General features: G+C 43.5%; 1 protein-coding gene across 1 annotated transcript in view; it reads left to right on the plus strand.

Moving 5' to 3' along the window:
• KCP (kielin cysteine rich BMP regulator) overlaps positions 1-21,538 on the plus strand; it is a 117,295-nt gene that overhangs the window by 12,626 nt on the left and 83,131 nt on the right. The window contains exons 2-3 of the mRNA XM_056573113.1: positions 10,790-11,346; positions 14,343-14,415. Of these exons, the coding sequence (XP_056429088.1) occupies positions 10,790-11,346; positions 14,343-14,415 (630 nt within the window). The remainder of the gene's footprint in view (positions 1-10,789; positions 11,347-14,342; positions 14,416-21,538) is intronic.

Here is a 21,538-nt window from a genome sequence, read left to right on the forward strand (position 1 = left end):
AGCATTATTTTGTCAGTTGAAATGCTAGACATCAATGAAAACCTGACTGACTCCATTAAAGTCAATGGGTTCAACTGGCACTGTTGGTGTCTGGCATGTAAGGGATCCAGCACTGCTATTATTTTCATTAAATGACATCAAAGGACCCCCAAGGCTATGATCATATACTGTCAGACACATTAAAATAATGCTATAAAGACAATAAGGGAGATTTATAATTGTTGTCTTTTGTAAGTGTGTTTGGAAGTGACTTATTTTTGCTTTGGTTCGACACATGAAGAAGGGCGGGGGGGGGGGGGGGTGATAAATTATACTTGGTGCATGTAAGCAAAGAAACAAGAAATCGCTTCAAAACACCATTTTGTTTTATTCTTCCTCTTCTTTGTGACAATTTTTTTTTTTTTAAGTGTTCTCCAAAGGCAGTTTTGTAAGCTGGGTTTGGGCTGATGTAGATCCGCGGTGTTTAGGAGGGGTTTGCGACTTTTTGTGCGACATTCCAACTTGATAAATCCATTACCACTGCAAATTCAAAACTGAAATTGACCTGCAAGATCATTTGCAGCTTTTTATCATATAGAGAAGAAAGAGAAAAGGGAGCACTCACACGATCACTACTCTTCGGATAAAGGTGCTAAAGTAGAGGACCCGATTCCGGTGACTTCTGCAGGGGAGCGATGGTGGAATTGGGGGAGTTCAGACGCTGCCGGCGGTCCGTATCGCACCAATGGGCGCTTCGTCAGGCCGTACGGCCTGACAAAGCGCCCATTGGCGCGATACGGACGGTGGCCGGCGTCTGAGCTCCCCCAATTCCACCATCGCTCCCCTGCAGAAGTCACCGGAATCGGAACCTCTACTTTAGCACCTTTATCCGAAGAGTAGTGATCGTGTGAGTGCTCCGTTTTCTCTTTCTTCTCTATATGATGATTTGCAATTTGTTTCATACGTGATGCCCCGCTATCGACTCATACCGAACATCTGATACCACCTCTTCATCCATTAGTGCATTTACTTTGTTTGGTATTCTCCAGTGCCAATTGGTCACTCTACATCTCTGTACTTTCCTTTTTTCTGGTTGCTCATTTGCAGCTTTTTGCTTTCAGCCAAAAGTCGTAGAAAAAGTGCTTTAGTGCGCGTGCGACATTTCATGCGCCAAATATCAGCAAAAAAAAAGCTCTTGAGACAATAAATGCCCCCCAAATTTGAATACCCCTTTGAGATATGATTCTATTAATTGCCCTTACTACCTAATAAAATAATGACATTATTATTACAGAGATATCTAGGTAACTACTACAATAGTGTTCTAGAATACCCTGGAGCTGTATAATTGAAGGCTTTTTATATTACTTTCTTGATGTGCAGCTATAGTACGTGGACTCACTAAGGCTATGACTATACACTTTGGTATTGTGGTGTTGTTTTTGTGGTGTTGTTTTAGTTTTTTAGACTTTGCATTGAAGGTCTTATCAGTGGGCTAGTCATTTCTCACAGACTAGAAGGGACATGTTAGTGCACGCACTCCTACTAAGTGCCTCTATTTCCGTTGTGCTTTGATCAGTGATTTGTAGCATTGTGGGAAATGAACACCATGGTATATTCCAATTACATGAAGTTCTTTCAGCCTCCGTTTTTTTTTCTTGATGCTTGTCCCCAAATTCCCTCTTAGTACATTCCAAGGAAAAGAAACACAAATAAACATGGGTGCAACTGCAGTGTAGTAAAATGAAGAGAGTTTGGTTGAAACTGATGAGGAATGTGTATATTTGTAGCGGTAATGCGTGAGATAACCTTGTCAGTAAACAGTGTGCAGTGCTGGAACACAATATATTTGTTTAGCAACATAATCCTACTTTTAACTTATCAGACTTCTCTATCACATGAAAAGTTCCGTAACTTCAGTAAAACGATTGTATTACTTCACTTGTACTGAACATAAGATATATCCACATTCAGCATTTTTACATAGCACTTCCATCAGCATTTTTTATTGTGTTTTACTAGGTCAAAAATGTAATGGCCAAATGTTACTTTTAAGGGGCTAACCAGGATTAGAAAAACATAGTTGCTTTCTTCCAAAAACAGCAACACGCCTGTCCTCAGGTTATGTGTGGCATTACAACTTTGCTTTATTCACTTCAACAGAACTAAGCTGTAATACCACATACCAACAAGGGACAAAAGTGGTGCTGTTTCTAGAAAAAATATTATCTAATCCTGGATAACTTCTTTAAAGTCTAAAGGACATTATTAAAAAGAGAAGGAAGAGCGCTCCATAGCGTAATACCGCCGGTCACAGGTACAAACAGCCAATATAGGTTTGACCCTTACCGAAGGCAGTTGTGTGGACTCACACACAACAATGGTCAGCGTGATGTGAGCAATATGCCCGGTCTGCAGCCTTCCCAGCCAGGTGAACAATACCAAGGGACGAACTTCCAGGGTTGATCAGGCATCCTGATGAAGCCGCACAAGTGCGGTGAAATGCTGTTACGCCTAGCGCTCCGGGTCCCCGCTCCTCCCCGGAGCGCTCACGGCGTCTTTCTCCCTGCAGCGCTCCGGTCGGTCCCGCTGACCGGGAGCGCCGCACTGTCATGGCCGTTGGGGATGCGATTCGCACAGCGGGACGCGCCCGCTCGCGAATCGCATCCCAGGTCACTTACCCGTCCCGGTCCCCTGCTGTCATGTGCTGGCGCGCGCGGCTCCGCTCTCTAGGGCACGCGCGCGCCAGCTCTCTGAGACTTAAAGGGCCAGTGCACCAATGATTGGTGCCTGGCCCAATTAGCTTAATTGGTTCCCACCTGTTCCCTGGATATATCTAGTCTCCTCCCTTGCACTCCCTTGCCGGATCTTGTTGCCTTGTGCCAGTGAAAGCGTTTAGTGTGTCCAAAGCCTGTGTCCTGAACTTCTGCTACCCATCCTGACTACGAACCTTGCCGCCTGCCCCCGACCTTCTGCTACGTCTGACCTTGCCTCTGCCTAGTCCTTCTGTCCCACGCCTTCTCAGCAGTCAGCGAGGTAGAGCCGTTGCTAGTGGATACGACCTGGTTGCTACTGCCGCAGCAAGACCATCCCGCTTTGCGGCGGGCCCTGGTGAAAACCAGTAGCCTCTTAGAACCGGTCCACTAGCACGGTCCCCGCCAATCCCTCGCTGACACAGAGGATCCACTACCTGCCAGCCAGAATCGTGACAGTAGATCCGGCCATGGATCCCGCTGAGGTGCCGCTGCCAAGTCTCGCTGACCTTACCACGGTGGTCGCTCAGCAATCGCAGCAGATTGCCCAACAAGGACAGCAGCTGTCGCAGTTGACCGCCACGTTACAGCAACTTCTGCCTCTGCTACAGCAGCAACCATCTCCTCCGCCAGCTCCTGCACCTCCTCCGCAGCGAGTGGCCGCTCCTAGCCTCCGCTTGTCCCTGCCGGACAAATTTGATGGGGACTCCAGACTTTGCCGTGGATTTTTGTCTCAGTGTTCCCTGCATATGGAGATGATGTCGGACTTGTTTCCTTCAGAACGGTCTAAGGTGGCGTTCGTAGTAAGCCTTCTCTCAGGAAAGGCCTTGTCTTGGGCCACACCGCTCTGGGACCGCAATGATCCTGCCACAGCCACAGTCCAGGCCTTCTTCACTGAACTCCGGAGTGTCTTCGAGGAGCCAGCCCGAGCTTCTTCTGCCGAGACTGCCCTGTTGAACCTGGTCCAGGGTAATTCTTCCGTTGGCGAGTATGCCGTACAATTCCGTACTCTTGCTTCGGAACTATCCTGGAATAACGAGGCTCTCTGCGCGACCTTTAAAAAAGGCCTATCCAGTCGCATCAAGGATGTGCTGGCCGCACGAGAGATTCCTGCCAATCTGCAAGAACTCATCCATCTAGCTACCCGCATTGACATGCGTTTTTCTGAGCGACACCAAGAGCTCCGCCAGGAAAAAGACTTAGATCTCTGGGCACCTCTCCCACAGTATCCGTTGCAATCTACGCCTGGGCCTCCCGCCGAGGAGGCCATGCAAGTGGATAAGTCTCGCCTGACCCAGGAAGAGAGGAATCGCCGCAGGGAAGAAAATCTCTGTCTTTACTGTGCCAGTACCGAGCATTTCTTGGTGGATTGCCCTATCCGTCCTCCACGCCTGGGAAACGCACGCACGCACCCAGCTCACGTGGGTGTGGCGTCTCTTGGTTCCAAGTCTGCTCCTCCACGTCTCACGGTACCCGTGCGGATTTCTTCTTCAGCCAGCTCCTCCCTCTCAGCCGTGGCCTGCTTGGACTCCGGTGCCTCAGGAAATTTTATTTTGGAGTCATTTGTTAATAAATTCAGCATCCCGGTGACCCGTCTCGTCAAGCCGCTCTACATTTCCGCGGTCAACGGAGCCAGATTGGACTGCACCGTGCGTTACCGCACTGAGCCCCTCCTCATGTCTATTGGACCCCACCTTGAGAGGATTGAATTTTTCATTCTCCCCAACTGTACCTCTGAGGTTCTCCTCGGTCTGCCTTGGCTCCGGCTTCATTCCCCCACCATTGATTGGACCACCGGGGAGATCAGGAACTGGGACTCTGCCTGCCACAGGAAGTGCCTCTCCCCCCCTCCCAGTCCCGTCAGGCAAGCCTCTGTGCCACCCCATGGCCCCCGTCCTGGTGTCACACTGCCCCGTGCCAGGTCTCGCCCTCTGCCCTCCCTCCCCATTCCCACTCCTGCTGTACTGCCTGCCGTTGAGGAAACCCTCCATTCTTTCCCGGTGTCCTCATCCCAGGGGAGGCAGTTACTGGACAAAGAGAAGGGGAGACCTAAGGGGGGGGGTACTGTTACGCCTAGCGCTCCGGGTCCCCGCTCCTCCCCGGAGCGCTCACGGCGTCTTTCTCCCTGCAGCGCTCCGGTCGGTCCCGCTGACCGGGAGCGCCGCACTGTCATGGCCGTTGGGGATGCGATTCGCACAGCGGGACGCGCCCGCTCGCGAATCGCATCCCAGGTCACTTACCCGTCCCGGTCCCCTGCTGTCATGTGCTGGCGCGCGCGGCTCCGCTCTCTAGGGCACGCGCGCGCCAGCTCTCTGAGACTTAAAGGGCCAGTGCACCAATGATTGGTGCCTGGCCCAATTAGCTTAATTGGTTCCCACCTGTTCCCTGGATATATCTAGTCTCCTCCCTTGCACTCCCTTGCCGGATCTTGTTGCCTTGTGCCAGTGAAAGCGTTTAGTGTGTCCAAAGCCTGTGTCCTGAACTTCTGCTACCCATCCTGACTACGAACCTTGCCGCCTGCCCCCGACCTTCTGCTACGTCTGACCTTGCCTCTGCCTAGTCCTTCTGTCCCACGCCTTCTCAGCAGTCAGCGAGGTAGAGCCGTTGCTAGTGGATACGACCTGGTTGCTACTGCCGCAGCAAGACCATCCCGCTTTGCGGCGGGCCCTGGTGAAAACCAGTAGCCTCTTAGAACCGGTCCACTAGCACGGTCCCCGCCAATCCCTCGCTGACACAGAGGATCCACTACCTGCCAGCCAGAATCGTGACAAATGCGTTGCATTATTTGAAAATAAATTCTTCTTTTACCTACCTGACGTGTCTACTCCTGGTCAGCGCCGCTGATTCCCATCAACCCCGGAAGTTCGTCCCTTGGTAAAGGACATTATTGAAAGCCCACATAGATGACACTTTGGTTTGCGATATTTTGGGGTTTATACAGCATGTTGTTTTTTTATGGTGCCTTTCTAAAGGACTGGAAAGATACCAGAAGGAAACAAATGTTGCATATTACAAAATAAAAAGTCACCCAAAGAAAAGTGTTTAAAAAAGGCTTAAAAAGTTGTGTGAAAAGGCCTTTTAGTTCAGAGATATATTCCCGAGTCCACAGGTTGATATTTGAAACTTTTGTGAGGAACATTCCGCAAGCTTTTTGACAGACACATTCTGACAGTCTATGGAAGCTCTTATAATCCAGGGGAGATTTAGTAACATGTACAAATGACACTTTTCTAAATGCAAATCTTACAAGTAAGCTCTGTGCAGACATTGAGCCAGAAAGGAATGCTGAGATAAAGTCGTGAAGACTGCACAATAGTGGAGGCTGGTCTGTACCGTAATACAAGCTGGGATTAAAGGGGTATTCCGGGCAAAAACATTTTATCCCCTATCCAAAGGATAAGATGTCTGATCGCGGGGGGCCCACTGCTGAGACCCCTGCGATCTCCCTGCAGCACCCGCTTTCTATGCGGGTGCTGAATCTCCAGTTTCGGAAACCTCTGGGCTTCCGGGACTGGGGACGTGACGTCACGCCACGCCCCCTCCAATCATGTCTATGGGAGCCATCACGCCCCCTCCCATAGACATGAATGGAGGGGGCGTGGCATGACGTCACGTCCCCAGTCCCAGAAACCGGGACATTTCCGAAACTGGAGATTCAGCACCCACATAGAAAGCGGGTGCTGCAGGGAGATCCTTTGGATAGGGGATAAAAAGTTTTTGCCCGGAATACCCCTTTAAGGGTCCATACAAGTTTGTCGGTGGTGCCAGGAGCAGGACCTGGAGCATTCAGCTTATCGCCCTGGCAGTCCTATTCGAAAGCAGTCTTCTCTGATGAGACAACTCTTTTACAAGCAGCTATATTACAATTCTATGACTCATTACTTGTTATGATCCTGTAGCTAAGGCTAAGACTGTGAACAGTCATTTTTCTAAATCATTTACTTATACAGTAATGACAACATTTGCTGCAACCATATGCAGTATATGTAAAAGAGGTCGTATAGACATATGATTTACATACCAATGCTTCCTGCATTTTGGTCATCTATGGTAGGTTGCTTGATGGTTGCTCTCTACTGAATAAGCAATCTATGAACATTAAATTCCTCAGTGGCAGAATTGCACTGTTTCTTGTAGCCAGGTTATTCTAGCTGTCATGGGACATTGGTACCACCAGAAGACCTGAGAATCTTGGATTAAAGCCAAACCGCTTCCCATCATGAACTAAGCAGGCCTGACTAAACATACGCTGATTTATAACAGCTATGTCATAGATTACAGACCGGTCATACCAAGCTGTAATATGTAAATGAACTTTTGCCCTGAAGGGAAAAAAAAACAGTATCTCTCTAGTACCACTCATAGGGTACCTATACATTGTTTTCTAGGGAGCATTATCTGTAAGACTCTTTACACCAGCTGAATCTACACAGAGGTATCCACTGAATAGGGGATAACAACCTGATCAGTGGGTCCAACTGCTGGGACCCCCACCGATCCCAAGAAAGGGGACTAATTGTCCCCAGAATGAATGATGCTCAATGCAGCCAGTGCTCCATTCATTCTCTAAGGTCTGCAGTACAGTGCTGAGCTAAGTGAGAATAAACGGAGTGCTGATCACACACACATGGTTCATTCTGGGGACAATTTTGTCCCCGTCCTTGGGATTGTTGGAGGTCCCAGCGGTCAGACTCCCAACAATCAGTTTGTTATTCCATATCATACTTGGTTTTTGAGGCCTTTTTTAGTAAAAAAATAAAAAATAAAAAAGACACAGAAAAGAAAATGTGAAAGAAGCTTAAAGAGGTACTCCACTGGAAAACTTTTTTATTTTAAATCAACTGGCTCCAGAAAGTTAAACAGATTTGTAAATTACTTCTATTAAAAAAATCTTAATCCTTCCAGTACTTTTCAGCTTCTGTATGATCCACAGGAAGTTGTTTTCTTTTTGAATTTCCTTTCTGTCTGACCACAGTGCTCTCTGCTGACACCTCTGTCCATTTTAGGAGCTGTCCAGAGTAGGAGCAAATCCCCATAGAAAACCTATCATGCTGTGGACAGTTCCTAAAATGGACAGAAGTGTCAGCAGAGAGCACTGTGGTCAGACAGAAAGGAAATAAAAAAAATACAAAAAAAGAACTTCCTGTGGATCATAACAGTAGCTGATAAGAACTGGAAGGATTAAGATTTTTTAATAGAAGTAAATTACAAATCTGTTTAACCTTCTGGCACCAGTTGATTAAAAAAAAAAAAAAGTTTTCCAGTGGAGTACCCCTTTAACGACGCAGGACGTATATTTACGTCCTGCGCAGGCTCCCGCGATATGAAGCGGGATCGCGCCGCAATCCCGCATCATATCGCGTTGGTCCCGGCGCTCATCAACGGCCGGGACCCGCGGCTAATACCACACATCGCCGATCGCGGCGATGTGCGGTATTAACCCTTTAGAAGCTTTGACCGCCGCTTCTAAAGTGAAAGTGAAAGTGACCCGGCTGCTCAGTCGGGCTGTTTGGGACCGCCGCGGTGAAATCGCGGCGTCCCGAACAGCTTGCAGGACACCGGGAGGGCCCTTACCTGCCTCCTCGGTGTCCGATCGGCGAATGACTGCTCCGTGCCTGAGATCCAGGCAGGAGCAGTCAAGCACCGATAACACTGATCACAGGCGTGTTAATACACACCAGTGATCTGTGTGGAAGATCAGTGTGTGCAGTGTTATAGGTCCCTATGGGACCTATAACACTGCAAAAAAAAAGTAAAAAAAAGTGTTAATAAAGGTCATTTAACCCCTTCCCTAATAAAAGTTTGAATCACCCCCCTTTTCCCATAAAAAAACTAAAAATAAACATATGTGGTATCGCCGCGTGCATAAATGTCCAAACTATAAAAATATATAATTAATTAAACCGCACGATCAATGGCGTACGCGCAAAAAAATTCCAAAGTCCAAAAAAGCGCATTTTTGGTCACATTTTATACCATCAAAAAATGAATAGAAAGTGCTCAAAAAGTCCGATCAAAATAAAAATCATAACGATAAAAACTTCTGATCACTGCGCAAAAAATTTGTCCTCATACCGCCCTGTACGTGGAAAAATAAAAAAGTTATAGGGGTCAGAAGATGACATTTTTAAACATATAAATTTTCCTGCATGTAGTTATGATTTTTTTCCAGATGTGCGACAAAATCAAACCTATATAAGTAGGGTATCATTTTAATTGTATGGACCTACAGAATAATGATAAGGTGTAATTTTTACCGAAATATGCACTGCGTAGAAACGGAAGCCCTCAAAAGATACAAAATGGCGTTTTTTCTTCGATTTTGTCGCACAATGATTTTTTTTCCGTTTTTCCGTGCATTTTTGGGTAAAATGACTAATGTCACTGCAAAGTAGAATTGGCGACGCAAAAAATAAGCCATAATATGGATTTTTAGGTGGAAAATTGAAAGGGTTATGATTTTTAAAAGGTAAGGAAGAAAAAACGAAAGTGCAAAAACTGAAAAACCCTGAGTCCTTAAGGGGTTAATACTTTACAGTGGTGTGCAACATTGAAGAAGATTTCAGGATTAGACAACAGTTTGTAGAATTCTCTTTGTAATATCATAGCAATTTAAAGGGAACCAATCATCAGATTTTACCCTATATAATGCTTGGCAAAGCGTTATATAGGGTAAAATTGTTGTCCTCACCATCCCCGGGGGACGCTCCTTCATATCTTCTTCATATCTCCATATCTTCATATCTTCATATCTTCATATATCCTTCATATCTCCTTCATATCTTCACCATCCCTTGGGGCAGGGCATCCCCCGGGAATGGTGAAAAGAAAGATTTTACCCTATATAACGCTTTGCCAAGCGTTATATAGGGTAAAATCTGATGATTGGTTCCCTTTAAGTGGAGTGTACCATCCATCTCTGCAGGATGGCAGATGACAGCTAAAACCTGCCTGCTCAATTATTTCAATGCTAGGCTTGAATACATTAAGATGCTTTATAGACAGTATACATTAATCTGTTTGGTAGGTCATTTATATGTGAACTGTTATTTTAACTTGCATGAATATTAAATATAATACACATTGTAGTTTATTAGAGAAAATGCCTCTTTTTCCACTTATGACCTAAATTTTCCTTTCCCCCCTGCATCCCACATAGATCATTTCCTCTTCTTCTACTGCAAAACTTGTCTTGAGAGATGAGAGGGTCTAGCAGTTTGAGGGATCAGGTTACATGCTGCCCATTGAAGTCTATAAATGGAGAGGGAAGAAAGTGCAATGAATGGAAAACTGATGATTGTAGATGGAATCTGCAGAGGGGGAAACTGGTGATAAAGGCCATATACACATTATATAATGGCTGGAAATAATGCTACTGCTAATGTACCTACAAAAGCCTATTTTGAAGTTATGCTTTAACTAATAACATGTGACCTATGTTGTATCCAAATGACAATAGCATCATACTGATAACAAGGTTTGCAGCACTTTTGCAACACTTTTTTGTCATTGAAAAAGTCGGCCAACATCTATAGCCTGGCGCAATGTAAGATGCAAATGGAAATGGAGTATAGCCTACGGTACTTTGTTCAGTTTGCTCACGTTTTGTATGAAATAGCAGGGATGGCAGTATGGAAACAACCCCTTCAGCATTGTATGCAGAGTATAAGGATCCTTGTATACTGTATATAATAGACATTCATACAATAATCTACTGCTATTGTACAATTTTGCTCTTTAGTTGGAACAAATAATTTATGATTTATCATTTCTGTTGTAGGATTAGCCTTAAAAAAAAGAAGAGTTATTATAATAAAATATGGAACAGATATAGTACATGCTGTGCAGTTGGAGGAAATCTATCATGTTATCACCTCAGCATTTTCTTCTTTGTCTCACTATGAGACTTTACAATAACAGATTTTCGGATATCTCTGATATCTCTCCCATTTATTAATAATAAATGATGTTTTCCATTGAGTTTATCAACCACTTATACCTTAAACAGGACATTTATTGGTTTACCTGTTTATCCGGTTCTCTTCCATTTATTTCAGTTATCGATCTGCTGGAAGCTTTAAACATTACTCGCTCTATCAAGGGAGTTACTAAATCCAAAGGGCGAGACCCTGGTTCTCCAGCCTGGAAATTCCGTCCACGTGTTCCCCATTTAACACTACCTTGGGACTACTCAGTTTATCTTCTGTCTAGCACACAGGGCTCTATTGGCTTACATTTTGTAGCTAAACAGGCTAAAAACAACCAAGGAACGTTACTGGCCTTTTTGTCACCAGCAGCCATGAAGAGAGACGGTCATTCTCTTTTACGCCTTGTCTCTGATACTCAGACAGACCAGCTGCATTTGGAGTACCGTAACCCTCAGACCATGGAACCGGCTTCCCTGTTGCTTCCAGGTGGATCACCATTTTCTGGCTCCAAATGGGCACAATTTGCACTGAATATTGACATCCACAAAGTTACCCTTTTTCTGGATTGTGAAGAACCAGTAGTGTTTGGTAAGGATGGAAAAGAAGAATTACTAAGCCTAATTCTCCCTCTGGATCTGCAGATCAGTTTTGCCAGCATGCCAGGAGATAAGGAGAGTAAATTTTTGGTAAGTGTTACACACGCTTTTTTATCTACGCATCATACTGAAATTGTTACATCATCTTTGTCAAGAATGTGAAAGCATGGGAATCCATTTTAAAATGGATGTGGCAGACATTTATGGGGGTATCTTTGCCAGGCACATACAGCAGGGCAAAAAAGTATTTAGTCAGCCACCAATTGTGCAAGTTCTCCCACTTAAAAAGTCAAGAGAGGGCTATAATTTTCATCATAGGTATACCTCAACTATGAGAGACAGAATGAGAAAAATCCATAAAATCACATTGTCTGATTTTTTAAGAATTTATTTGCAAATTATGGAGGAAAATAAGTATTTGGTCAATAACAAAAGTTAATCTCAATACTTTGTTATATACCCTTTGTTGGCAATGACAGAGGTCACACGTTTTCTGTAAGTCTTCCCAAGGTTTTCACACACTGTTGCTGGTATTTTGGCCACAGCGCCAAAGTATGATTTTTCCACCCTCATGCATTCTTTCTCCTCCAAAAATGTCAAGTTGAGTTTTTACCAAAAAGTTCTTCTTTGGTTTCATCTGACCACATGATATTCTCCCAATCCTCTTCTGGATCATCCAAATGCTCTCTAGCAAACTTCAGATGGCCCAGACATGTACTGGCTTAAGCAGGGTGGACAGGTCTGGCACTGCATGATTTGAGTCCCTGGCGGCGTAGTGTGTTACTGATGGTAGCCTTTGTTCCTTTGGTCCCAGCTCTCTTCAGGTCATTCACTAGGTCCCCCATGTGGTTGTGGGATTTTTGCTCACTGTTCTTGTGATCATTTTGACACCATGGGGTGCGATCTTGCATGAAGCTCCAGATCAAGAGAGATTATCAGTGGTCTTGTATTTCTTCCATTTTCTAATAATTGCTCCCACTGTTGATTTCCTCACACCAAGCTGCTTGCCTATTGCAGATTCAGTCTTCCCAGCCTGGTGCAGGTCTACAATTTTGATTCTGGTGTCCTTCAACAGCTCTTCGGTCTTTTATACTGATAACTAGTTCAAACAGGTGCCATTAATACAGGTAATGAGTGGAGGACAGAGGAGACTCTTAAAGAAGAAGTTACAGGTCTGTGAGAGCCAGAAATCTTACTTGTTTATAGGTGACCAAATACTTAATTTCCACCATAATTAGCAAATTAGTTCTTTAACAATCAGACAATGTGATTTTATGGATTTTTTTCTCATTATGTCTCTCATAGTTGAGGTATACATATGATGAAAATTACAGGCCTCTCTCATCTTTTTAAGTGGGAGAACTTGCACAATTGGTGGCTGACTAAATACTTTTTTGCCCGCCTGTATATGGGCATCTGTGGCAAGCAAGTAGCTTACTTGTGGGAACTTAAGCAGAGGATAGCATTGGTAACTATGTAGAGGCCACCAGTTACTAACAGTAAACATATTCCACTTTGATGCTTACAACCAATATCATTCATGTGTCCCATTGTTCCGCTGTATAAACCTGGAATGGAAGTTAAAGGGGTTATCTCAAGCTTAAAATTATCCCCTAGCCACAGTATAGGGGACAGCTAGCTGATTAGTGGGGGCCCAGCACTTAGGACCCCAAAGATCTTGAGAACCAAGGTCAAATGTCCCCTGAATGTATGAATGAATTAAAGGGGTATTCCAGTGGAAAACTTTTGTTTTATAAATTAACTGGTGCCAGAAAGTTAAACAGATTTGTAAATTACTTCTATTAAAAAATCTTTATCTCTCCAGTATTTATTAGCAGCTGTATGCTACAGGGGAAATTCTTTGCTTTTTGAATTTCTTTTTTGTCTTGTCCACAGTGCTCTCTGCTGACACCTCTGTCCGTGTCAGGAACTCTGCACAGCAGCATACGTTTGCTCTGATGATTTTCTCCTGCTCTGGACAGTTGCTGATAAGGGCATCAGGTGTCAGCAGTGAGCACTGTGGACAAGACAAAAAAGAAATCCAAAAAGAAAAGAATTTCCTCTGTAGCATACAGGTGCTAAAAAGTACTGGAAGGATAATGATTATTTAATAGAAGTAATTTACAAATCTGTTTAACTTTCTGGCACCAGTTGATTTAAAAAAAAAATGTTTTCCACCGGAGTACCCCTTTAAGGTATTCATTATCTTGTTGATTTTCCATCGAATCATGTTCTGTGTATAGTGGTAAGATCCACATTTATCTTCAACTAAATCTGCAAGTAAGGCACGTGGTATTGCTGTGTATTTGGACAGATCTACATGAGAAAAATCCCAGTGCTTGTGGAATAACCTAATGGTGTGTTCAGTCTGAGTACCCGGGCATAATCTGTAAATATTGCTCTGACTCCCTTATGAGATAAAAGTTAGCCAAACCAGCTGATTTAATCCGAATTTGCTGGCAGTTTCATTTGTAGGGGACCCTTCCTATGGGAGCTGTACCTGATGGCAGACATCAAAGAATAGAAGGACTGGACATAAGTTGCTTCTAGAGTTGTCACAGTTACCTATGCCCACCACCATCTAGGTGGGGTAGGACATGGCATGCATTGTTTATTGTAGAGTCAATAAGCGTTACTTTTGACCAACAGGCACTTGGAATGAATACCCCCAACTCGAGTAATTCCACATGAGCCAGAATTCTTCCATCTAGATCTGTCACAAATATGCATCAAAAAGGTGTATGTGTTACATGCAGATTTAGTTGTAGATTCACAGTATATGGTACATGTGTCCACATAACTCAATCAATCACAAATCCAGAACTTAGTGAGTGACTGAAAGTCTTCAGGTACATTTTGCATCAGTTCTGACCCATGTGGATTCACCCAAAGGGGGGAAATTTGTTTGCTACTGGTCACCTGGCCACAGCATGACAGCAGAATTGTTAGCATTTTTTATTTTTACTCACTGAAATGATGCCCCCTCAAAACTTTAAAAATGCTTTTAGCAAAAATACACAGTCCTGCTTTAAGATGGGGAAACTAAATAAAATATTTGTACTGATAATGATTTAATGTTTGCCCAGGGTTATTGGCAGACAGCTGAGATCTCCCCAACTGGATTTTCTAGAAGACCTTGGCATTGTGAGAACCAATCAGGTGAGTGACAAAGTTGTTTTTAGACTGAATTGTTATTATGTATAAACGTTTTTTAAAGTGTGTTCCATACTCGTAAATAGATCAGATGCTACAAATCTGTGCCCCATGCTGGGTAATACTATGCCTATTATAAATAATAGAAATGAACGAGCCGAGCCCTGCGAACCTGGTCACGCTCAGAACTTTAGGGTAAAATTGTCCCGCAGAACTTTCAAACTTTGCCAGGATTGGCTCCTGCAAGTCTGGCATCAGTGCTATAATTAGCAGAAGGGATGAGGAACACATGACTTTGGGACCTCAATGAATGGAGGACGTATTAGGAACACTGAGATGATGTCAGGGTAGGGCAGAATTCCTTGCAGCTAGTAGTAAGGTATGCTGGCCAGAGTTTGTGTGGTTTCTCAGGATAGTATGGTACTTATGAATTGGTTGACTAGTTCAAAGTCTTCTCAGGCAGAAGAAGAGTCTGACAATATGACGTTGAACCAGGTGTCAGTCTACAGTTATATGGCGTGGAAATGTCTGTCCTAGATGGTCTGTTACATCATCTCTGTCCTGCCCCCCCCCCCCCCCCCCCACCTTCCCCCAGTGCTAAGCAGAAGAATAGCATTAGCCTTTGTGCTGCTTAGGCAGTGGAGGTAAGAGCAATGACCAAGCAAAGCAGTAGTGGGACTGGTGATGGTAGGTGTGGTGGTGAGATTGTAAGGCATCATGGTGGATATGCTGAGGGAGAGAAAGAAGTCCAAGATCAGACATCAAAAGTTCATACTATGAGAAGTGGTGGGGACGATAAGGAGGAGTTTAAGGACAATGATGTCAGCAGGCTTGTTGGTCTGACCAGCCTAGGAGCAGGTTACGGCTAAGCTGCTGCATCTGCAGACTTGAGAAAAAAAAACTTCCAGAGGAGGGGCACAGTCAGATGGTGGTGAACCAATCTCTTTATGGTATGCTGCTGTGTGGAAATTATTTTCTAATTGAGCAGCATCACAAGGCCTGGTTAGAAGTATCACTAGTCTATCACTGCCTGCTGTCCGGTGGCTACTACTACTAGCACTGGTGCATCACTGCCTGCTTTTTGCTGGCTACTAAAAAATACCACCAGGCCACCACTGCCTGCTGTCAGCTTGATACTATTAGCACCAGTTCACCATTGTCTGCTTTTCACTGGCTACTACAACTACCACCATCATCCTGGCTACTGCTACTACCAGCTAGGCACACACATACACAACCCATGGTAATTTCCCCCCCTTTTTATCGAACCCATATTACATCACCTATAACTTTTTTATTTTTCACCTTACGGCACTATGTTAGGTGTTGTTTTTTGGTGGTACCATTTTGGAATACTTTTTGACTTTTTGATTGTTTTTTTTTCTGTTTTTTGAAAGGCAGATTAACAAAATCATAGCATTTTTTATGTTATATTTTTTTCAACGGATTAAATAATAAAATAACTTTATCCTTTGAGTTGTTATGGACATTGATTTAGCAAGTATGTGTAGCTGTATTTTTTAATGTTTTATGTAGAAAAAGGGAATGTTAAGGGAAAATAATTTATTTTTATTTTTTGGAAAGTGGGTGGGGGGACTTTTAAATTACATTTTATTTAAGTTTTAACTAGTCCAATAAGGGAACTTTGACAGAGATCAGCAGATCACTGGTATAATAGACTGCACTACTACTGCAGTTCAGTGTATTCTGCATGTCAACATAACATCAACAAGCAATGTACCTGGCCGTGCTGCAGACACCCATGGCAGACCTGAGGTCCTTAACATGGCAACACTAGCTGCCATGGAAACGCACTGGTGATCATGTAGCCAAAAAAGCCAATGGGGTGAACAACACACAGAGACTCCACAAATGCAGCAGTCATGATTTGACCACAGCATGTGAGGGGTTAATTTACTAAGAGCGGAGATTTCTTCACTCTTGATAGTAACAGAGCAGATTATTTTGCTACTCATTGACCTAATTGGGTTTGCAGAAGTTCCTCTGCTGAATTTCTGCAGCGGAACATCCACAGCAGATTGTTAAAAGAGAAACTGTATGTAGGACTAGAACCATTATGAATATATAATCTTCAACACTGTGGACCTTGTTGGCACTATGGGGACACATACAGTTTCCCATTATTAATCCATTTGACCTGAATATAGAAGAAAATCTTTTGCTTCATTAGACTGTAGATTCTGTGCATAAATGTCCACCTAGAGATGAATTATTGCTATGGTTAAAAACACATAACAACTCAATAATCCACATAACACATGAAAATAGACACATAGAAACCAAATTGAATACTACACAAAAGAATTCAGCATCTTGTAAGACCTAAGACTTTATAAGACATAAAGCTGCATGAGCTTCTGATTTGTAAATATCTCTTTGGATGGCCTATGGTACTTTCCCCACGTCCCCATTGTACACTCTGAGGCCTTTCTGGTTACGCCTCATTACTCTAATTTAAAAGCTTTAGAAAGGTTTTCATCTTTGCCAACAAGACCAGCTCATCTGCCCTGCCTACTTTCCACATCAATCAGAATTCCTGCTCATCCCCCCATCCCCCGGACCTTTCATTGCCCCATCCATTGCTTTAGGATGTCGCTGTCACAACTACACAGAAGAAGGTCAATGTGGGCTTGTTTGAAATATGTAATGTTGACTAGTAAACACAATGCAGTACAAAATGGCAGCTGTTACCTGGTCTACAGTTTTTTTCATTAAATATCCTGAGGCCCTGTGCACTGTTCTCCGGTCATTTTTGTTGATATCTTGTTATGTATAAATAGGAAACTTGGGAATAAATAAATGAAATTGCCATCACTTATCTGTTTTGTAATAGGAGGATCACATGTGAACCTGCTGTTTTTGTAACCTAAGGATTGCATGCTGTCACTTTGATACCAGTTATGCCATACTTGTTATATTAATTCATAATATAATTAACTCTATAAGTGTAGATGTGCTATGCATATACAGTCATGGCCGTAAATGTTGGCACCCCTGCAATTTTTCTAGAAAATGAAGTATTTCTCACAGAAAAGGATTGCAGTAACACATGTTTTGCTGTACACATGTTTATTACCTTTGTGTGTATTGGAACTAAACCAAAAAACGGAGGAAAAAAGCAAATTGGACATAATGTCACACCAAACTCCAAAAATGGGCTGGAAAAAATTATTGGCACCCTTAACACAATGGCCCTCATTTACTATTTTAAACCCGACTTCTTTTGTCAGGTTTTTTTGGCGCATCTTTGTCTGCGCCATGTCGCAGACATCGTGCGCCAGTCTGCGACACGATGCAACATTTTTTCCCGACGGACCCGATGTGGATTCTCCCAAACCCGAAAAAGGGGCGTAACCCGACATTTCTGAGCTTTCCCACGTATTTATAAAGGTTTCCAACCCGAATTTGTTGAATTGTTGTGGATTTTTTCCCGACAACTCAGAGGAGTTGGAAACCAAAACCAACAAAACCCACGTGAGACAAACAGGATGCGACATAATAATGAATATCAGGGGAAAAAAGCAGTCGGGTAAGAAAGCAAGATAGACTTACAACCCGATTTTCTAAGTAAATGAGGGCCAATATTTGGTTGCACACCCTTAGGAAAAAATAACTGAAATCAGTGGCTTCCTATAACCATCAATAAGCTTCTTACACCTCTCAGCCGGAATGTTGGACCACTCTTCCTTTGCAAACTTCTCCAGGTCTCTCTGCTTAGAAAGGCGCCTTTACCCAACAGCAATTTTAAGATCTCTCCACAGGTGTACAATGGGATTTAGATCTGGACTCATTGCTGGCCACTTCAGAACTCTCCAGCGCTTTGTTGCCATCCATTTCTGGGTGCTTTTTGACATATGTTTGGGGTCATTGTCCTGCTGGAAGACCCAAGATCTCGGATGCAAACACAGCTTTCTGACACTGGGCTGTACAGTGCGACCCAAAATCCATTGGTAATCCTCAGGTTTCATGATGCCTTGCACACATTCAAGGCACCCAGTGCCAGAGGCAGAAAAACTACCCCAAAACATCATTGAACCTCCACCATATTTCACTGTAGGTACTGTGTTCTTTTCTTTGAAGGCCTCATTCCGTTTTCGGTAAACAGTAGGATGATGTGCTTTACCAAAAAGCTCTATCTTGGTCTCATCTGTCCACAAGACATTTTCCCAGAAGGATTTTGGCTTACTCAAGTTCATTTTGGCAAAACGTAGTCTTGCTTTTTTATGTCTCTGTGTCAGCAGTGGGGTCCTCCTGGGTCTCCTGCCATAGCTTTTCATTTCATTTAAATGTTGACTGATAGTTTGCGCTGACACTGATGCTACCTGAGCCTGGAGGACAGCTTGAATATCTTTGGCACTTGTTTGGAGCTGCTTATTCACATCCTGACTATCCTGCGTTGACACCTTTCATCAATTTTTCTCTTCCGTCCACACCCAGGGAGATTAGCTACAGTGCCATGGGTTGCAAACTTCTTGATAATGTTGCGCACTGTGGACAAAGGCAAATCTAGATCTCTGGAGATGGACTTGTAACCTTGAGATTGTTGATATTTTCCCACAATTTTGGTTTTCAAGTCCTCAGACAGTTCTCTTCTCCTCTTCCTGTTGTCCATGCTTAGTGTGGCACACACAGACACATAATGCAAAGACTAAGTGAACTTCTCTCCTTTTTATCTGCTTTCAGGTGTGATTTGTATATTGCCCACACCTGTTACTTACCCCAGGGGAGTTTAAAGGAGCATCACATGCTTGAAGCAATCTTATTTTTCCACAATTTTGAAAGGGTGCCAATAATTTTTGTCCAGACCATTTTTGGAGTTTGGTGTGACATTATGTCCAATTTGCTTTTTCCTCCCTTTTTTTTGTTTAGTTCCAATACACACAAAGGGAATAAACATGTGTATAGCAAAACATGTGTTACTGCAAACCTTTTCTGTGAGAAATACTTCATTTTCTAGAAAAATTTCAGCGGTGCCAACATTTACGGCCATGACTGTATGTATAGAGCTTGTAGTATAAATAAGTTATACCCACTACATTTTTAGGGCTCCAGGATATCTTCTGACTTCCCAGGCAAATAAAAACGCATTGTACTTTGCAAACTGTTCTCCCTTCCTCACAGTATTAGGTATTGTCCATCTGGAGGTATCAGCCCTATTGGTGACTTTAGTGAGATCACAGGGTGTGAGAAGTCTGGTTATTCTTCATAATGACATTGAACCCCCTCCAGGGCTAGAAACTCAATATAGACAAACACAAACGTTTCCACATACAGACACAAAAACGTCTGATTTGTATAAACAGGACACAGTTGTGTATATGGAAACATTCTCCTCTATACATAGTAGAAACACAGTGTTAAATATTGCAGAATGAAATATGCAATAGATACATTGTTGCTTTATACACCAATAATGTCCTTTGCTATAATGTCTTATGATGGCTTTGATAACTGCGATTACATGTACGATATGAGGAAAAACAGACATCTCGGTGCAAAGTGAAAATGTTTCCAATGGTTGAAACAGTTTGCGAATCTTCTGCTGTGGTACAAATCCTCTACTGAAAATGATGGTGGCTAAATATAGTCAGTAGTTGATCTTCAGAGGGAACCTTGGTGTGGAAATGTATCTATAGATCACAAATCTATATTAAGACCCGTATGACTGTGATATAGTTTAGCAGCACTGGCGTATGGCTCAGTTCCAATTGGATTATGAAGTGAAGTAAACTGTTGCTTTTATGAATCGCATACAATATCGCAGATTGTGAAGCTACATTTATTACTTTGTCCGTAAGCTTCATTTTTTATGTAAGTAGTACCATTGTTGTATCTTCGTTGTGTCTATACACTGTGGGCACAAATATTAGGCAAGTTGAATTCTTGAGGATTAAACCGTAAACCTGAATATTTAAAGGAATTATGCAGCTAAATAGTCTTGAAGAATTGTGCTCAGACTGTCTGATAAAATGACAAAAGCCTCTACTTACCTTCCTCCCTCCTAAAACAGCAGAGGACAGCACTAGATCAGTCCGTTGTGCTCGTGGTCCACCAGAGGGCCACTCCAGCATCCAAACACAAGAGATCGCAGGCCACAACACCAGTAATGGGCAACTCCCTTTCTTGTAAAAAGAGCTGTGATGTATTGGTTTCCCAAATGCTATTTTTCAGCCAGGTGTTAGCCTTAAAGGGGTATTCCGGCCAAATACATCTTATCCCCTATCCAAAGGATAGGGGATAAGATGTTTGATCGCGGGGGGCCCACCGCTGGAGACCCTGCAATCTCCATGCAGCACCCACATTATATGTGGGGCTGCGTCTCCAGTCTCGGAAACCTCTTTGTTTCCAGGACTGGAGACGTAATGTCACGCCACGTCCCCTCCATTCCTGTCTATGGGAGGGGGCATGATGGCCGTCACGCCCCCTCCCATAGACATGAATGGAGGGGGCGTGACATGATGTCACAATGGGGCGTGGCATGATGTCACATCTCCAGTCCTGGAAACAAAGAGGTTTCTGGGACTGGAGACGCAGCCCCGCATAGAATGCGGGTGCTGCATTAAGATCGCAGGTGGGTCCCAGCAGCGGGACCCCTGCGATCAGACATCTTATCCCCTATCCTTTGGATAGGGGATAAGATGTATTTGTCCGGAATACCCTTTTAATCAAGCATCATGATGCTTGATAAAGGCTAACACCTAGCCGAAACATTGCAAAAAAAAGGTCCAACTAGCTCATATAAGTGGAGCTCTGTGCCCCTGTAATGACAGCACTGAAGGATAATGGGTACCTGGGAGCTTCATGTTTGATTCTTCTCAAATCTTTTTTAGTTTATTTGCATCTTTTTTTCTCAACATTTTTCTTGCAACCCTGTGAACTATTTGCAACAAATGTTTGATGGTTCTGTGATCATACACCAATATCTTAGCAATTTCAAAAGTGCTGCATCCCTCGTAAAGACTTTTAAGAGTCAGTTAAATCACATTCATCTTGGGGGAGATGTATCAAAACCTGTGGAAAGGAAAAGTTGCCCATAGCAACCAATCAGATAGCTGTCACGATGCCGGCTGGCAGGTAGTGGATCCTCTGTGCCAGAGAGGGATTGGCG

This window comes from Hyla sarda, chromosome 4 (genome assembly GCF_029499605.1).
Source record: "Hyla sarda isolate aHylSar1 chromosome 4, aHylSar1.hap1, whole genome shotgun sequence".
Classification (NCBI taxonomy): Eukaryota; Metazoa; Chordata; class Amphibia; order Anura; family Hylidae; genus Hyla; species Hyla sarda.